The sequence below is a fragment of the Rattus norvegicus genome, chromosome 7 (genome assembly GCF_021556685.1).
Source record: "Rattus norvegicus strain SHRSP/BbbUtx chromosome 7, alternate assembly SHRSP_T2T, whole genome shotgun sequence".
In the NCBI taxonomy this organism is placed as follows: domain Eukaryota; kingdom Metazoa; phylum Chordata; class Mammalia; order Rodentia; family Muridae; genus Rattus; species Rattus norvegicus.
The window spans coordinates 33,226,581-33,245,020 of NC_141540.1; the positions used below are offsets into that span (position 1 = coordinate 33,226,581).

At 39.7% G+C, this 18,440-nt stretch overlaps 1 protein-coding gene across 8 annotated transcripts in view; it reads right to left on the reverse strand.

Moving 5' to 3' along the window:
- Ano4 (anoctamin 4) overlaps positions 1-18,440 on the reverse strand; it is a 409,328-nt gene that overhangs the window by 198,269 nt on the left and 192,619 nt on the right. For all 8 annotated transcript variants that reach the window (XM_087556297.1, XM_087556298.1, XM_087556296.1 and 5 more), the window contains one exon: positions 16,054-16,248. In XM_087556297.1, coding sequence (XP_087412423.1) covers positions 16,054-16,248 — 195 coding nt within the window. The remainder of the gene's footprint in view (positions 1-16,053; positions 16,249-18,440) is intronic.

Sequence of the window (18,440 nt, forward strand, 5' to 3'; positions counted from 1 at the left end):
TAGCTTGCCTCCTTATGTTGGGCTTTACCCTTTATTATCCTTTGTAGTGCTGGACTTGTAGAAAGATATTGTGTAAATTTGGTTTTGTCATGGAATATCTTGGTTTCTCCATCTATGTTAATTGAGAGTTTTGCAGGATACAGTAACCTGGGCTGGCATTTGTGTTCTCTTAGGGTCTGTATGACATCTGTCCAGGATCTTCTGGCCTTCATAGTTTCTGGCGAAAAGTCTGGTGTGATTCTTATAGGTCTGCCTTTATATGTTACTTGACCTTTTTCCCTTACTGCTTTTAATATTCTTTCTTTATTTTGTGCGTTTGGTGTTTTGACAATTATGTGACGGGAGGTGTTTCTTTTCTGGTCCAATCTATTTGGAGTTCTGTAGGCTTCTTGTATGCCTATGGGTATCTCTTTTTTTAGGTTAGGGAAGTTTTCTTCTATGATTTTGTTGAAGATATTTACTGGTCCTTTGAGCTGGGAGTCTTCACTCTCTTCTATACCTATTATCCTTAGGTTTGATCTTCTCATTGAGTCCTGGATTTCCTGTATGTTTTGGACCAGTAGCTTTTTCCGCTTTACATTATCTTTGACAGTTGAGTCAATGATTTCTATGGAATCTTCTGCTCCCGAAATTCTCTCTTCCATCTCTTGAATTCTGTTGGTGAAGCTTGTATCTACAGCTCCTTGTCTTTTCTTTTGATTTTCTATGTCCAGGGTTGTTTCCATGTGTTCTTTCTTGATTGCTTCTATTTCCATTTTTAATTCCTTCAACTGTTTGATTGTGTTTTCCTGGAATTCTTTCAGGGATTTTTGCCATTCCTCTCTGTAGGCTTCTACTTGTTCTCTAAGGGAGTTCTTTATGTCTTTCTTGAAGTCCTCCAGCATCATGATCAAATATGATTTTGAAACTAGGTCTTGCTTTTCTGGTGTGTTTGGATATTCCGTGTTTGCTTTGGTGGGAGAATTGGGCTCCGATGATGCCATGTAGTCTTGGTTTCTGTTGCTTGGGTTCCTGCGCTTGCCTCTCGCCATCAGATTATCTCTAGTGTTACTTTGTTCTGCTATTTCTGACAGTGGCTAGACTGTCCTATAACCTGTGTGTCAGGAGTGCTGTAGACCTTTTTTCCTGTTTTCTTTCAGCCAGTTATGGGGACAGAGTGTTCTGCTTTCAGGCGTGTAGTTTTTCCTCTCTACAGGTCTTCAGCTGTTCCTGTGGGCCTGTGTCTTGAGTTCAGGGTGTATACTTTTAATGCCTATCTCTACTTGATTTAGTTGATATCCAGTTAGGCACTCACATCTCTCCAACTTAAATAAAGTTCATGGAGGTAGCCTTGAGTAGACAAAAAAACATTTCAAATTCCATAAACATGAGTGTGCTCATTTGATTTTTCTCTGTGGCTGCCCTTTTTTTAGGCTTTCTTCACTTACTTCGAATGCACAAAGATTATTTAGAAAATTCTGAGTGTATCCTATAGGTCAAGATAGAAAATAGAAAATTTGCAAATGGAAAAGAAAATTCAAATAAGAGAAGAATTCGGTATGAAATTTTAGGAAACACAATTTCATCTCTCAACAAATGAGAGCTAGAAGCATTGATGCTTACCACATTTACCAAAGCCCCACAAAGATTACTCTCCTGAGTACTCCTCTACTTAAACTCTCATCACACATCTACAAAATCTGCTTAGGAGGAAGAGATTCAGATGAAGGATAATTAGTGTCATTACCAACCCAGCACTAGCTGCTTTGAAAGGCATCATATCTACCTTCTGTGCAAAGAGAGATCGAACCTGACCTGAAGTAGCCATGCACACTTTTCTTCCATACAATGTAAAGGCATGGGGACCTTCTCTCCCCACCAAAGATCCATCCATGAATGAGAGAAGCAATTGGATAGTCTTGCCCAAGTTTCAGATCTGTTAAAGTAGATTTCCTTAGGTTCAGAAACAAGCCCGACTTCTTAAGGAAATGTCAGTTTTCAGAAAAGGAGGACAAGAAAACACAATTTCACACTCAAATCATTCTCATCTAGGAAAAAAAACCCTGAAGATGACAGGAGAGGAAAATGACACATACACATGTAAGAAGTGAAGATGGGAGGCTCCAGTTGGGTTCATCAGTGATTACAATTTCACTTTCAGACAAGTCGTTTAACTTTCCAAATCACAGCCAAGTATAAACCCATCCCTTAGGGCTGGTAGAAAGTCACTGGGAATTTGCAGAACATCATCCCAATATAAGGTTGTTGTATCACAATAATTATTCTAAAGGGTAGCTAAGCCTTTACCTTTTCCTTCCTACATAAAAATGAACCTTAAAAGTTACTTACTGGCTTTGTTTCTTTAGGGCCAGGTTAATATTTGGAAATTAATAATTGAAATGTAGGGACACACGAGTATGTTTTATGTCACAGTCAGAGAATGGCAGGACTAAAAACAAGAGTCCACTGTAAAATAGAACAAAGGGGAGAAGCTATGGAGGACAGAGACACTTATGTGGAAATAAACAGTGAGATGCCATTAAGGAGGCTACTATGCACTCAACAGAATATAACTGGTCCTGTCTAACCCCTGCTTGGGTTTCTTATATTGAAAATGCAACTATTTCAGGTTTATGTTTAAAATTGACTTTCCAGAAAGGCTGCAACCAAGCCGCTTGAATGAGCAAATTGTGTTTCTTGAATTGAAATCTTATCTTTACCATATCTTGTCTGTATGTTACCATTCCTTGTGCCTTAGTTTTCCCAGCCACAGACTAAGGATAAAAGAATGTAGAAACAATGGAAATCAAATGATATACTAAAAGTACATAAAATTTCTTGAGGTAGATGTTACATAGGTTGCTTAATAAATCATAGTTGTAACTCTTGAATTATTATCAAATGGTACATTTAATGGTGGTCTATTTAGAGGATGAGGATTATCCTAGCTCATTGGGAACAAGAAAATCCCGGAGCTTCTTTCCTGTGAAATCAATACATTCCAGTATCAAACACCATCTCTATGTAAAGTGAAACGATTATGCGTAAATGGGAAATGACTACTTAGGTTTTAAAAAGTGAGATAAAAGACAAGAGCTTAAAATCACTTGGGAAAGTAACAAATCATTAACAGTAAAGTGTCATTTCCCAGACTCAAAAGGAGAACAAAGGACATTGTCTGTGACTAATGACACGTCTCTGTGACTAGCTGGTAATTGAAGCTAGTTACTAGCTCTGCTTTGTATGGTAGAGTCATTAGGCTAAGGAAAGTTGATCTAACTACTCTGCTTTACAATCTCTGACTCAAAGAATTGAAATCAATGCCTTTGTTCAAGCTGATCTTGCCTCTAGAATCACACTCCCAAACCCAGTACTGTTTTAAATCTCAGTACATTGACTAGTGTCTACAAAGGGAAAAAATGATATCCATTGATTATTAGTGCTAAAGGATAAAGCCAAGTGAAATTGACTATATAAATGTCAAAAAAAAGAAAGGAAGGAAGGAAGGAAAGGTAATCATAAAAATGACAGAGAATGGACTTTTTCCATACAACACGATGAGAGTGATTGAGCAGGACATGATTCTAGGATACATGCATCTTCAGACTTCCAAATTTTGTTTTGAAAATAGAGACAAAGACCGTCTTCATTCACACTGAGCAGTTGTGCTTGGCATCATGCTGGGCATTTTACATGAATTGATTTATTTAATTGCAACACACACACACACACACAGAGAGAGAGAGAGAGAGAGAGAGAGAGAGAGAGAGAGAGAGAGACTGACTGACTGCCAAGTAGTATACAAAAGCACAAGATGCCCATTTAAATTTAGCATGAAAATAAGCAGTATGGTTTTGTTATAAGTGCAACCTATGCCACAAGGTACATGACCCAAAGTACTTCTGCTGGAGAGAAGACCTCAGTAAAAGACCTTGTCCAGTGCATGCTGTAATACCAATTGCCAGGAAACAGTGCCAACACTATTGTAGAGGAAAATCACTTTCTGCTTGGATTTTGGGGTGGCTACAAAGGAAGGAATTTCAGTATTGGTACTCTGAGCCTGGCCAAAAGCCCATGACTGGGGAAGTCATAGGCTCTAGGGTAGATAGATAATGTTATTTTGATAAATTCTCATGCTGCCAAATTAGGTTCTAAATATTTATACTTGTGGCCATAGATGTGTGCTACTTGTTACCTTGGTCTTAGAAAAGTTTGTGAACTTAGTGAGCAGCAGTCATGTTTATATTATCCTTACCACCACCAAGGTTCAGAGAACATTACAGAAGATGAGGCAGAAAGAATATAAGAATTAAAGGATGGGGAAGGAAGATGTAAGATGCTGTCTTCTGGATACATCATAGCTACCATACTCACGATCTCATAGAGGCTCAAGCCAGCCAGACCTCTGGTATAGATGAGATAGATGCCCTTCCGGTTCTATTAGGGTTTCCAATGCTGTGACAAAAACACTGGGACCAAAAACCAACTTGGGGGGTTATACAGCTTACATTTCCATCAGAGAAAGTCAGGACCAGAGCTCAGGTAAGGTTGGAACCCAGAGGCAGGAGCTGATGCAAAGGCCATGGAAGGTGCTACTCTCTGGCTTGCTTCCCATGGCTTGCTCAACCTGCTTTCCTTTAGAACTCAGGACCACCAAACCAGGGATGGGCAGCACCACCCACAATGGGTTGCCCTCCCATCAATGACTAATTATGAAAATGTCTTATAAGCTTGCCTACAGCCCAATTATTTTTTTATTGGATTTTTAAAATTTACATTTACAGTGTTATCCTCTTTCTAGGTTTTCACATCCATAAACCTCCTATCCCATCCTCCTTTCCCCTTCTTTTATAAGGGTGTTTCCCACCCATCCACCCACCCCTTCCTTCCTTCCCACCCTGACATTCCCCTACACTGAGGGGTTGAGCCTTGGCAGGACCAAGGGCTTCTCCTCCCATTGGTGTCCAACAAGGCCACCTCTGTACATATGCAGCTAGAGCCATGGGTCTGTCCATGTGTACTCTTTGGATGGTGTTAGTCCCTGGGAGCTCTGGTTGGTTGGTATTGTTGTTCTTATGGAGTTGCAAACCCCTTCAGCTCCTTCAATCCTTTCTCTAATTCCTCCATTGGGGACCCTATTCTCAATTCGATGGTTGGCTGTGAGTGTCTGCCTTTGTATTTGTCATGCTCTGGCAAAGTCTCTCAGGAGACAGTTCTGTCAGGCTCCTATCAGCATGCACTTCTTGGCATCTCCAATAGTGACTGGGTTTGGTGGTTGTATGTATATGGGCTGGATCCCCAGGTGGGGCAGGCTCTGAATGGTCATTCCTCAGTCTCTGCTCCAAACTTTGTCTCCGTATCTCCTCCTATGAATATTTTTGTTCCCCCTTATAAGAAGGATTGAAGCATTCACAATTTGGTTGTCCTTCTTCTTGAGCTTCATGTGGTCTGTGGATTGTATCTTGGGTAATCCGAGCTTTTGGGCTAATATTCACTTATTAGTGAATACACATACCATATGTAGGTTGTTTTTTTTTTTTTTTGTGACTGGGTTACCTCACTCAGGATGATATTTTCTAGTTCAATCCATTTGCCCATGAATTTCATGAAGTCATTGTTTTTGACAGCTGAGTAGTACTCCATTGTGTGGATGTACCACATTTTCTGTATCCATTCCTCTGTTGAGGTACATCTGTGTTCTTTCCAGATTCTGGCTACTGTAAATAATGCTGCTATGAACATAGTGGAGCATGTGTCCTTGTTATATGTTGGAGCATCTTTGGGGCATATGCCCATGAGTAGTGTAGCTGGGTCCTCAGGTAACACTATGTCCAATTTTCTGAGGCACCTTCAGACTGATTACCATAGTGGTTTTACCAGCTTGCAATCTGGGAGCATTTTCGTAATTGTTTTTCGCTTCTCTCAGATGATTCCAGCTTGTGTAATGTTGATATAAAAGTACCCAGCATGTTTGCCTACCCATAAAGAAAGCTGGAGGAAGAGGTCTCTCCCTGTGCATCACTCTCTACCCAAAAGGAGACGGTACATGGACAGCCGGACTTTCTTTGCAAAATCTCAAATTAAATCACATGATGGGAAAATGGTAAGACTTCACCCACTGCAGATAGTCCAATAGTTCACTTCTGGGTTTCTTTTCTAAGACTGAGTCTCTAGTTTTCCATCTGTCTTTCAAATTAAATTCATTGGCTTGGCCAACAACTAGTTCTTGTTGTCGATAACAAAGAGCCCCCAAACATCCTTTGTACATAACTGTGAGTCAAAAGATGTTTTATGCTAATATCCAAGTGGATATTAGCTCCAAAGCTAGAATTACCCAAGATACAATCCATAGACCACATGAAGCTCAAGAAGAAGGACAACCAAAGTGCAGATGCTTCAGTCCTTCTTAGAAAGGGGGATAAAAACATTCATAGGAGGAAATAGGGAGTCAGAGTTTGAAGCAGAGACTGAAGGAAAGACCATTCAGAGACTGCCCCACCTGTGGATTGTATATATATATATATATATATATATATATATATATATGTTGGATCCACAGGTGTTGGATCCACATATATATATATATATGTAGCCACCAAACCTAGACAGTATTGATGAAGCCAAGAAGTGCACGCTGACAGGAGCCTGCTATATATGCCCGAGCATGACAAATACAGAAGGGAATGCTTTCAGCAAACCATTGAACTGAGAATGGGATCCCCATTGGAAGAGTTAGAGAAAGGTTTGAAGGAGTTGAAGGGGCTTGCAACTCCATAAGAACAATACCAACCAACCAGAACTCCCAGGGACTAAACTACTACCCAAAAAGTACACATGCACAGACCTATGGCTCCAGCTGCATATGTAGCAGAGGATGGCCTTGTTGTGCACCAATGGGAAGCTCTTGGTCCTGCCAAGGCTAGATCCACACACCCCCCCAGTGTAGGAGAATGTCAGGGCAGGAAGGAGGGTGGTTGGGGAGAAGGAACACCCTCATAGAAGAAGGGGGAAGAGAGATGGGATGGGGCTTATAGATGGGAATGCATGAAAGGGAATAACATTTGAAATGTAAATAAAAATATCCAATTTTAAAAGAAAGAAAGAAAGAAACAGAGAAAGAGAGAAAGAAAGGAAGAAACACTGTTTACTGAGCATTCGGTGCAAACCTATGTGGCCAGCGTTCAACAAACCTCAGCCCTCTGGGAACACTGACAGAACTGGAATGTTCTCTCAGTTGTCTGGTCTACTTCAAGGACAGTCCCCATATCTCACAATGTCCCTCAGCCCTTGAGCTTCAACGACAGCCACGTTTTTCTTACAGTGGCCCTGGAGGCTTATAGAGGCCCAGAAGACCATGTGTACCAAAAAAAAAAAAAATTAAAACGAAAAGAAGTTTTGTACAGTCTGTGCCACTTTAGTTCTGAGGTAGGTACCTCCCAAACAAATACTGTCAGTATACAGTAGGCACTCTGAAATGTTTGCAATATCAAAGGTAGGAGAAGCAAACAAAGTGTTCAGGCCACAGCATAAAAGGTCTCCAGAAATCTTTTGCCCCTTCTCTTCACACTTCATGACCAGTCTGAGTGGGCCTTTAGGGTCCACTTTGGGAACTGACATCACTGGCTGTGTAAAGAGCAGCTAAGTGACTTAATAGGTCTCACAATGACTAAGGTGTCCATGTGCTTCTAAGACTCATGACTCACCAGATGTAAGAACTCAGCAGGAGAGCTCTTCTGTAATTTCTCAATAGTAGCTATGATACACTCATGTAGTACACTAAAAATAGAGGGCCTGACTGAAGTCACATGCCACCTTGCCAGAACAATGTGAGTTTCTAAGATGTATTTTTAAAAATAGGTTTCATGTTAAATTTTGCTTAACAGAAAATTTTCAAGTCATTTGATACTAAAGGATTGGCTTTATTTATATTTTCAAGAGTCCATATATACAGGTTTTAAGAACCTGTGATCGAATATTTAATGAATTCATCAATGTATTTTTATAAGTAAAGACAGAAACTTGAGAGTTGCTAAATTATACTTAGTTGATATTATACTTTTAAGAAATATCTTAATAAAATGTCTTTATTACTATGCTAATGTCAACACAGGTTATCAACTAAAGGGAAAAAATGGTGATTCTACTCAGCTTGGGTTAGACTATAATGGAATATTCTATTCAACTTTATGCACTGTATTTCTCAAAGAGACAATAAAGAAATAAAATTGTTTCTATAGGAATAGGGGATGGATGGTAAAGAACGTTAATGTTATTTTTTAAATAAGCCATGCCAAAACTAGAAAATATTTCAGTTGAAAAATAGGTCAAGGTGAGTGTTTAAACAGCTAATGGATCATATGAAAGTAAAATCAAATTTAGTCTGTATAACTTCAGAATGAAAATCTATATTTGGCAGGTAAAATATAATTTAACAAAGAACAAATAACCATTTATTTAAAACATACTCAAAAATAAGGCACAGGATTGAGAGGAATTGTGGATATGAAAAAGGAACTGAAGGTTGTCATGGTGGCAGAATCATAAGTCCTAAACCAAGCGAGTCTATAATAGGGCTTCTGATCACTATGAGGCAGGGGAAATAGGACCTCTGTTCTGACTAGTTGGACCTTAAAAGGCTTCTTGAAGGAAGAAATACATAAATGACTTTGAAGTAGGAAAGTGTAACATAGAGCTTTATTGGGGTAAGGAGTCTTCCAAACTGATGCAGGAGTCCAAGAGATGGCAGATTAAAACCCAACCTTTACAAAACTTGGTTAAAGTAGGATAAAGTTGAGAGGAGGCATGTGAAAGGAGGTATGTCTAGAAAGGTAAGACTATAGAAGACCTGGGAACTAGTGTCTGAGGTGACATTTCTTTCCAACTCACCAGTTCTCAACCTTCCTATCACTGTGACCCTTGAATACAGTTATCTATGTTGTAGTGACCCCACAACCATAAAACCATTACCTTTGTTGCTACTTCATAACTAGAGTTTTGTTACCATTATAATATAAATATCTGAGATGCAAGAATATCTGGTGTGCTGATATGCAACCCCTGTGAAAAAGAGTTGTTTGACTCCTGAGGGGGTCACAACCCACAGGTTGAGAACTGCTGTTCTAGATGGTCATGAGAAATTTTGAGAACTGACACAGACCCTTTTCAAAGGATGGCTGCTGGGTGGGAAGTTAAAGGAAGCTGTTTCAGTTAGTAACACAATTTCCAGATCCTTCTATTAGGCCTGGTAGTATTCTGTTGAGTATCAATAAGCCAATCAGTTTCTCCTTAGAGGGGTCTGTACACTTGGCTCACATTGAAACCCAGATATTCCTAGAGGATAGAGCTTCCCTCTAGAAGTGTGGTAAAGGGGAAGGAATAAACGAATGGTGGGAGGTTGGTGAGGTTAACTCACATGGTCTCTTACATGGTAGCTCTTCTGTCCCACAGCTCTGAAAATAAAAGATTGGGACAAGGAGCACATGACTTCCTAGAGTCTTGAGATACTGTTATACTTCTTTCATTCCTTTCTCCCCAGATCCCTGATCATTTAATCTCATGATATTATGTTGAATTATATCTCACTTTTACTTGAGACTTTCCAGGCTGTATTTACTTACTGCTTCAGAGTTTTAACACGTCTTTTCATACTCCCTGAAACATCTCAATTTGCAAATAATTCAATGTGAAGTCAGTTCTCTGAGTATACAGAAGTCTGGTTCCAGACTTTCCGGTGATACCCAACCCTGTGCATACTCAGTTCCTTATATAAAAATATATAGAATCTACATCTAGACTCTTCCTGTATGCTTGAAATAATCTTAAGATTATAATACCTAATGCAATGTAAACAATATGGAGTTGTTATGCTGAATGGTAATCCACCAGAAGACCTGTACAGACTCAGTATAGTCAGATATTTTTCAAATAGTTTAAATCCACCATTGGTTAAATTTATAGACACAAAACTCTGAATACAGGAGGCCAACTTGTATATATATACAGATATATGGTGTAGATTATAGGATGGTAGGAGGTTCTTGTGAATTTCTTTCTTTCTCTTCCTTCCTTCCTTCCTTCCTTCCTTCCTTCCTTCCTTCCTTTCTTTCTTTCTTCCTATTTCTTTCATTCTTTTTTTGTGAGACAGAGTTTCTCTGTGTGGTCCTGGCTGTCCTAGGATTTTCTCTGTAGGCCAGGCTGGCCTCAAACTCAGAGAACAGATTGCCTCTGCCTCCTGAGTGCTGGTCCTTGTGAATCCTCCAATGACTTTATCCTTTGATCTATTACAGCGTCTCTTCTTCATGCTCTGGTGTTAAGTCTTGTGTTAGCAGTAATAGTACCACACTCTACAGTATTCTGCCATGTATTCCAGTCTCAGACCACCCTCTTTAAAGATTCTATATCCTCTTCCTTAAACTCGCCCACCCACTCTGAGAATTCTGAACAATAGATCCTATCAACTGTTCACCATTGTTATCCCCCCATATCTTTATGCTTCTTTTTATAAATTCATTTTATGAATTCATTATACTAATTTCTTCCATGTATTTTCAATGTTTCTAGTCTCTTTCCTACTGCCTGAGAAAAATTGTAATCCTGGTCAAAGGACTCTCACCTGACTCCATCTACCTACTCACATAGTTAAATAAGGTTAAAGAGAACTACAGTTGTGATGTTTAGTCTTTTGTTTCATAGCTATGAGTCTTAGTACCCTGCATTGTGGCTAGCAAGCATATTCCCCCCTGTTTGGAAAATTATCTCTCTCATTCCTCAGCTTCATTGTCATTCTTGGTTATGATCTTGCTTCTTTAACGCAAAGATAAAACTGACACAGCGGGAAAGGAACTTCATACCAGCTAAACTCCAAATACCGCCTTCCCATCCATTGTCTATCATTGCAGATACTGCCCTTGACCCATTATACAGAGGCTTCATCTCTGACTCCTCTAGTACAGGTCTCCCTTCCTTTGATGATCCTCTAGATGTGAGCTTTGGGAAAGAAACTCTTGTCTCATTCCTCAGATCTTTCCCCAGGTTCCTTAAATTCTTTAATTCCAACAGTTCTCAAAAGTCTATTTTCACAGTGTCTAATTTATATCTTCCCATTCTCCTTTAAAACCACTTTAGATGGGGTTTAATCACCTCCACTTCACCAAATCTGCTCTTATCAAAATCCTTATTGACATCTCCAAGAGAAAAAAAAAGCAATGGCCAATTCTCAGTCCTCATGTTGCTTGACTTCCAACATTTCACTGAGATAAGCACTCTTCTCTTCTTGGTAACTAATTTCAAATTATTTTCCTCTATCATCATCATCCATTCTTTCCTGGCCTTCATTGTGGATGATTTATGTCCCTGAATGCTGATTTATAATGCTCAAATCTTAGCTCCCGAACCTTCTCCCTCGCCCCCTTTCACCTACATTATCCCTCAGTATCCACAGAAGATTAGTTCTAAGAACTATGCCCAATTCAATTACATAAAAGAGTATAGTTCTTACACATAACTCAGGCATTGTCTTGTATGCTTTAAATCAATTTTATGTTACTTTTAATACATAATACACTGGGAATGTTATATGGATCATTGTTACGCTGTATCATTGAGGAAATGATGATAAGAATAAAATGCATGTGTTTAGGATAGGTTTTGACACCTACATAATAGTTTTGACCTATGTTAGGTTAAAACCTAAGACTCTGAAATGGGAGGATCAAATGGAGGGTGGGGAAAGAGGGATAAGGGAAGGAAGACAAGAAGAGACAGACAAAGTCAAGGGGCATTTCAGGGGTAGTATGGGACCCTAATACAGTAAGAATATATATATATATATACCTGTCATTGCAGATACTGCCCTTGACCCATTATACAGAGGCTTCATCTCTGACTCCTCTAGTACAGGTCTCCCTTCCTTTGATGATCCTCTAGATGTGAGCTTTGGGAAAGAAACTCTTGTCTCATTCCTCAGATCTTTCCCCAGGTTCCTGGGGAAAGGAAGAGAGGTAGATAGATAGATAGATAGATAGATAGATAGATAGATAGATAGATAGATAGATTAAGATGAACTAAATGAAAGCACGAAATAAAAAAATAAAAAGGGGAAGACAGAGCCCCCAACTGGATGTCTCTTGTCATCAAATGAAGCTTCCAGTAAAAGCTTGGGATACATCTACTTGAGTTTTTGGCCAAAATGGCTAAAATAACACCAAGAGACTATAAGTAGTTCTTCACAAACAGATAGCCCCATGTCTGAAGACAACTCTACACACCTCAGTGAACTAGGAGATGTCGAGCTGGTCCCTACATAGAGCCTTCACCCGTATGCCCCAGGGTCCTTGGTTCAGAATGGTACTTTGCATACTATCAAGAAAGAAACAAAAACACCCAGCCAGCCACAAACACTTTATCCACAATGGTGTACTACCAGCAAGATATGCTAGGACGATAGTGGTACAAAGTTTGTGAAAGTAACCAACCAATGTGTGACTTGACTCAAGGCTTACTTCCTAAGATGAAACCCATACCCAACACTGCTGGGGTAACCAAGAACCTAAGACTAAATAGCCTAGGGACTTAGGTAAAACCAAATACTACTGGTGTAAAGAAAAGACAGGAAGGACAGATGGAGTGATAAAATGACTACTAGTGATATTCTGCTATATTCATAGATCAGCGCCTTATTCAGTCATCGTCAGAGAAGCTTCCTCCTGCAGTTAATGGGAACAAATGCAGACACTCAAGGTTGGACATTATGCAGAGAGGAAGAGATTTGGAATGCTCAACCCTAAATGGGATGTCTCCATCAAATCCTTTCCCCTCAGAGTTCAGGGAACCCCGTGGAAGAAGAGGCAGAGGGTAAGAGCCAGGTGGGATGGCGAACACCAAGGAAACAAGGCTCTCTAAATCGCCATGAGCAAAACTCATGAGAACTCACAAAGACTGTGGCAACGTGCACACAGGAGATGCATGGCTCAGCACTAGGTCCTTAGTGTGTGTGTGTGTGTGTGTGTGTGTGTGTGTGTGTGTGTATATATATATATATATATATATATATATATATATATGATGGTTTCTAGTTTAGTATTTTTAATGGGACTCCTGGGGTGTGAAGATGAGTGGGTCTCTGATTTTGGTGCCTTCTGTTGGGTTCTTTTCCTTCTGTTGGATTGTTTGTTCCAACTTTAATGCGATGGGTTTTGTTTGATTTTTGTTGTTGTTGTTTACATTTTTTAGATGAATGAAATAATGAACACCTAGTCACTAGGATAAAGGTCAACAACTAAACTGTGATTTATACTTCCTGGGAGAGGGAAAGTCAGGTTTTTCTGGTGGAATGACAATCCTCATGTTCAGGAGTAGTTGAACAGAATGCCATAGACTCCACTGTGTGTGTGTGTGTGTGTGTGTGTGTGTGTGTGTGTGTTTGTGTGTGCTTGTGTGTTCATATCTTGGTGTTTTCTCTTATTTATTTTTGGGGGTGTGATTTTAATTTGTTTTCTTGCTATGGGGGGATTTTATGGTTTTATTAGATTTTTGTTTATTTTTGGAGAAAGAACTTAAAGTTTTATGGGTGGGGAGGAGAAGAACTTGGGGGAGGGAAAGAATATGATCAAATATATTTAAATTTAAGATTGCTTTAAATAAATAAACAAGTTAAGCAATTGTATATAATAAAATATAGTTATATTAATATTTTATAACAATTATATTGTTTATTACTATATGAGTATTAAAATAGTTATGTTGTTTCATTAATTATATACATATAAAAATAGATAAATTCATAGATAAACAGCTATAATAAATGAAATAATTTTAAATAATTAAAAGCAGAACAGAACAGAACAAAAAATGAAAAACCAAGAGTGTGGAACTTGCTGATTTGGATGGCCAGTTGTATTTCTTTCTTGCCCATCTCTTTCTATGTGTTGTCTTTAAATTAAATATTTATGCTAGTAAATATAAATTTTAAATTTCATTCCAAGATTAAACTCCAGAGATATTTCTTTTACTATCTAAAAAGTCTCACTAGTTCTATTGCTATCTCATCTATAATCAAAACCCAATACCATCTCCATCCTGTTCCTTTGGCAGAAGAAATCTGACGTGCCACCCCCCGCCCCCTTTTCAGTTGACGCTATGCTATTTCACTCTATCCCAAATCTTCAAAGTCCTTGTCAATTCTGGTTTCTCTCTGATGCACATCCAGTCCATCGGGAAAAACCCCTGACCACTTGAGTACACAACCCGTCTGCCATGTTGGAACTACTGTCATCATTCTCCTGAGTATGTCAGGAAAGCTAAACCCTGTGATCAGAAACTGAAGTGCTCTTTCTGCCTTTATCACAAAGGACACAGTGAAAGAGCAGTCAAGAGGAAAGGGAAGCTACTAGAGATTGAGAAGCCATGGCCACGTGAGATACACATCATGGAAGCCTTGGGATTCATGTCTAAGGAAAGTGTGTGGCCCAGAGCAGTCTGAAGCATCAGAAGAGTGGGTCAGGCATCTACCACACTGTGATAAAGGAGGGTTAATCATGAGGAATAGCCACAAAGAAAGGAAGGGGCTAGAAATTGGATGGGATTAGCTAGAGAATGGGTGGAAATTGGGAAAGCAGAGCCACAGAGGTGAAATTTTTTTCCCAAAACAGAAGGAAAAGGTGTCAAAGGATGGAAAGGATACAGTGTCCAGTGGAGCTGATGAGAAATGAAGAAGCATGTTTGCCTTTGCTGAAAGAATGGCTAGCAGTGTGTGATGGATAAAGAGAGGAGGGGAGGAATGTGTCTTCTTTTGAGTACTGCTCAAGAGAGGAGAGGTGGCCAAGGCTAAAGGACATAGGAACACCATCAAATACAGTGGGACGACCCTTGTCCTCTACAAACGGGACAAAAAGAAGGAGGAGGAAGAGGAGGAAAAAGGAAGAGGAGGAAGGAGTGCAGAAAGGAGGAGAAAGGAGGAGGGAGGAGGAAGAGGAGAAAGAGAGGAAGAAAAATAAGAAAAAGAAGAGAAGTAAAAGAAGGAGGAGGAGAAGGAGAAGAAGAAGAAGAAGAAGAAGAAGAAGAAGAAGAAGAAGAAGAAGAAGAAGAAGAAGAAGAAGAAGAAGAAGAAGAAGAAGAAGAAGAAGCAGAAGCAGAAGCAGAACAAGAACAAGAAGACGATGACGACAACAATGGTGACAGAAGACAAAAGGCTTCTAGTCATTCATTCTCAGAGACCTGGGACTCTTGGACAGGTTAAGAAACAAAGCCCCTGGTTCAGGGGGCAAGGATGATGTGACTTCACAACAGCTGGGGGCTTGGCTTCCCTGAAGGCCAGCCATTATCTTTAGGATAGTGCAGAGAAGAACCAGAATTTGGTGAAACCTATTCTAAGTGATTTCTGAATCATCTTCTAACTCAGTGTTTCTATAAAGTTACCCGGCTGGAACATCATCTTGTTCACTGGTATTTCCAGAACAATGTCTCGCATACAGCAAGGACTCTAAACATAGCCAGTGAGTTAGCGCATGGATGAACACTTAAATGAGCCTCTTTCCAAACAAGCACATGAAACTTTTTAGTTGAAATCACAGGTTTTAATGTAGAATTGGCTTAACAAATTTAAGAGATTACAAATGCTTTACAACATCTTGAAATTTAATCTAATATTTCACTGGGGGTGATGCAAACCACTCTAGATAATTCACATTCAGAAAGGACATTTTGTAACAAAATATTCCCTGGGTTTTTTTTTTATAGCGAATTATCAGGAAAATGGCTAACTCTGTTCTATTGTCCAAGAGGATTTTTTTGAACTTAGTAAGCATTTATCATTATGGTTTTTATTCAGATTTTTACCAGCATAGGTGGAATATGTCCTTAACCTTCTCTGTCATGTTCACCCCACACACCCTCAGCTGCCTCTGCTTACTGGTCCTGAGGATGTTTGCCACTGATTAGAGTAAAGAGAAGAGAAAAATAAGACTTCTTTTTAAAATGTAAGCTAACTGGAGACGTAGCATGCTGTACCTGCAGGAAAATGTAGGTGCATGAGGTTGCTGATGAGACAGGTCCCTGTTGAACCTGCCCATTCATTACCTGCATGGAAAACTTTGTTTTTTCCATTAGTGATTCCAGAAGAGCTGGCCTCCATTTTTATTGACCGTCTGCCTGGTGGGAGTGAGGAATGCCTGACCACAGGCAGGCGACGTCGTGACCCTGGGCGGCTTGCCACACTTCGCCGTTGATGGATTTGCAAGCGCTTTTCAGCCCCATGAATAGATAAACTTAAACCTGCAATGGAAAAATAGCACTGTTAGCCGAAGAGGTCAGCGTGAGAGTGGCTAAAACACGAGTTTATGTCCTGGCATGGACTCCAGAGAATACCAGCAACTATCCCGAAGGTTCGAAGTTCACGTTAGAACCATGATTTTTTTCATATTATTTTCTGGGCAGTGCTTCATTCACAAGGGAGCATCCTCAGTTATCATGACAAGAATCCTACAAATGGGAATTATATACTCATATATTAAAGTTAAGCAGATTCTTTCTAAACTCCTGGGATCGTATGTTTATTTCTCATGGAGCTTCGGGTTTTAGAAACGGCTGCTGGGTACTTGGAGTGTCAGGAACCATTAAAGAACATTTTTCATGGAACTCACAGAGGGGTCAGAATTGGTGATTGAATTGCCTGGAAAATCAAGAATTCCAGTTCTAAAAACATGCATTGGTCACCAGGGGAGGTGGCTAAAATATCATTATTCAGAAAACTGTAAAACGGAGTGAAAGCAAACATCTATCCCATCTTTCCTATGCCAGCATATTTCAAGGTAGCCAAATAGTTGATAAGAGAAGACTCTTCATGAGAGAACAGTCAAATAGTCTCACAGAACAGTTTTATGTTTCTATGGCATTAAGTGCCTCATCCTGGCAGTGCTGACCAGACAGTCCATGGATTAAAATTGTCTCAACCATAGAGGGAGGACAACCTCCCATTTGTGCCCATCCACTGGTAGGTGGGGGAGGGTGTCTCACGAGAGCTCACAAGCATCGGCTCTGGATGTCTATACATATACCTCCTTATAAATTCCTTAGTATGAGTCTGTGCCCAAGATCTAGTTTCGAAACCCGTGATACTATGTCTGAGTCTGAGTATTGATCTTTAAAGTGTCATTCAAGTTAGGACTGCCATGCTAGCTGGCCCCCTGAGAGACAGCCTTGCAGATTTCCTGTGTCAGTGAATACCCCACCCAGATGCCTAAGTACATAGACACGTGTGAACCTTCTCATCCCATATGTCCGACACTATGGCTATAACTGGCATACTGGTCTCAAGCTATCATTCTTCCTCTTCACTGTCTTCTTTCTTATCATTCTTGGTTCCACATTTTCACAAAGTGCATTCGAGTTCCTCTAGACCCAGAAGACTTCAGTAGAATCCAGACCAACTTATAGATGACAGAGGAAGTGACAGGAGAGAAATTTTCACTCAATATTAGATAGAGAGTGTATGTAGGTTCAGGCTGAATATATCAGCCAAAATACTCTCTACTTATTTTACTTTTTATGGTAGCTGTTGGGCTAAAAGGAGCAGGTTTGTGGCTCAACATGGTGCCCCTAGGTGTTACATAAGACCCCTCAAAGAAGCATAAAGTGACATAAATGAGAATAAAAATTACACCCTGGAAAGAAGTGGCATAGGTACTTGAAACTATTGAATCCAGTACTTTAAAAATATAATAACTTAGATCGTGGGGAGAATGTTAAAAATAAATGCTCTCTGAGTAGTTTCAATAGAGCATCATTCTGAGGAAGGAAAATGTGTCATAGTGGAATTTTGTAAGAGTTCCCAAAGTGGAAAAAAACCCATCCCAATCCTCCTCCAAATTAGGAGTCCTCAGAGGTACAGAAGAAGGGGTTGGCGCATGGAATCTCTCCTTGTATAAGGGCCAGTGGATGCAAAAGAGATCCAAGTAAACAGCTAGTTCAAGAAGAACAAATGTGCTGCTAACATTTGTACAGGCTGATGAGTGTAAAAGATCATGACGTCATATCTTTAGAGATGAATGGTCACCTAATAAATTACATCATCTAATTGGTTCTTAATTACTTTATGGACTAACAACTAAATATCAGGCATGCTTCTAGATATTATCAGCCCTTTAATGTTTCACCACAAATGTAAAACACACACATACATACACACACACATATACACACAGACACACACACCTACATACACACATATGCAAATACACATACACACAGAAAGGCACAAACACATGCATACATACACACATACCCACATACCCACATACACACACACACACACACACACACACACACACACACACACACACACACACACACACACACACATCCACTCCCCATATCGCTAAACACACACATACACAGGAATCCATATTTTTAGATAGGAAACCTGAGGCTGTAGAAGTTACTTGTCCAAGGTCACACAGAGTGTGGTT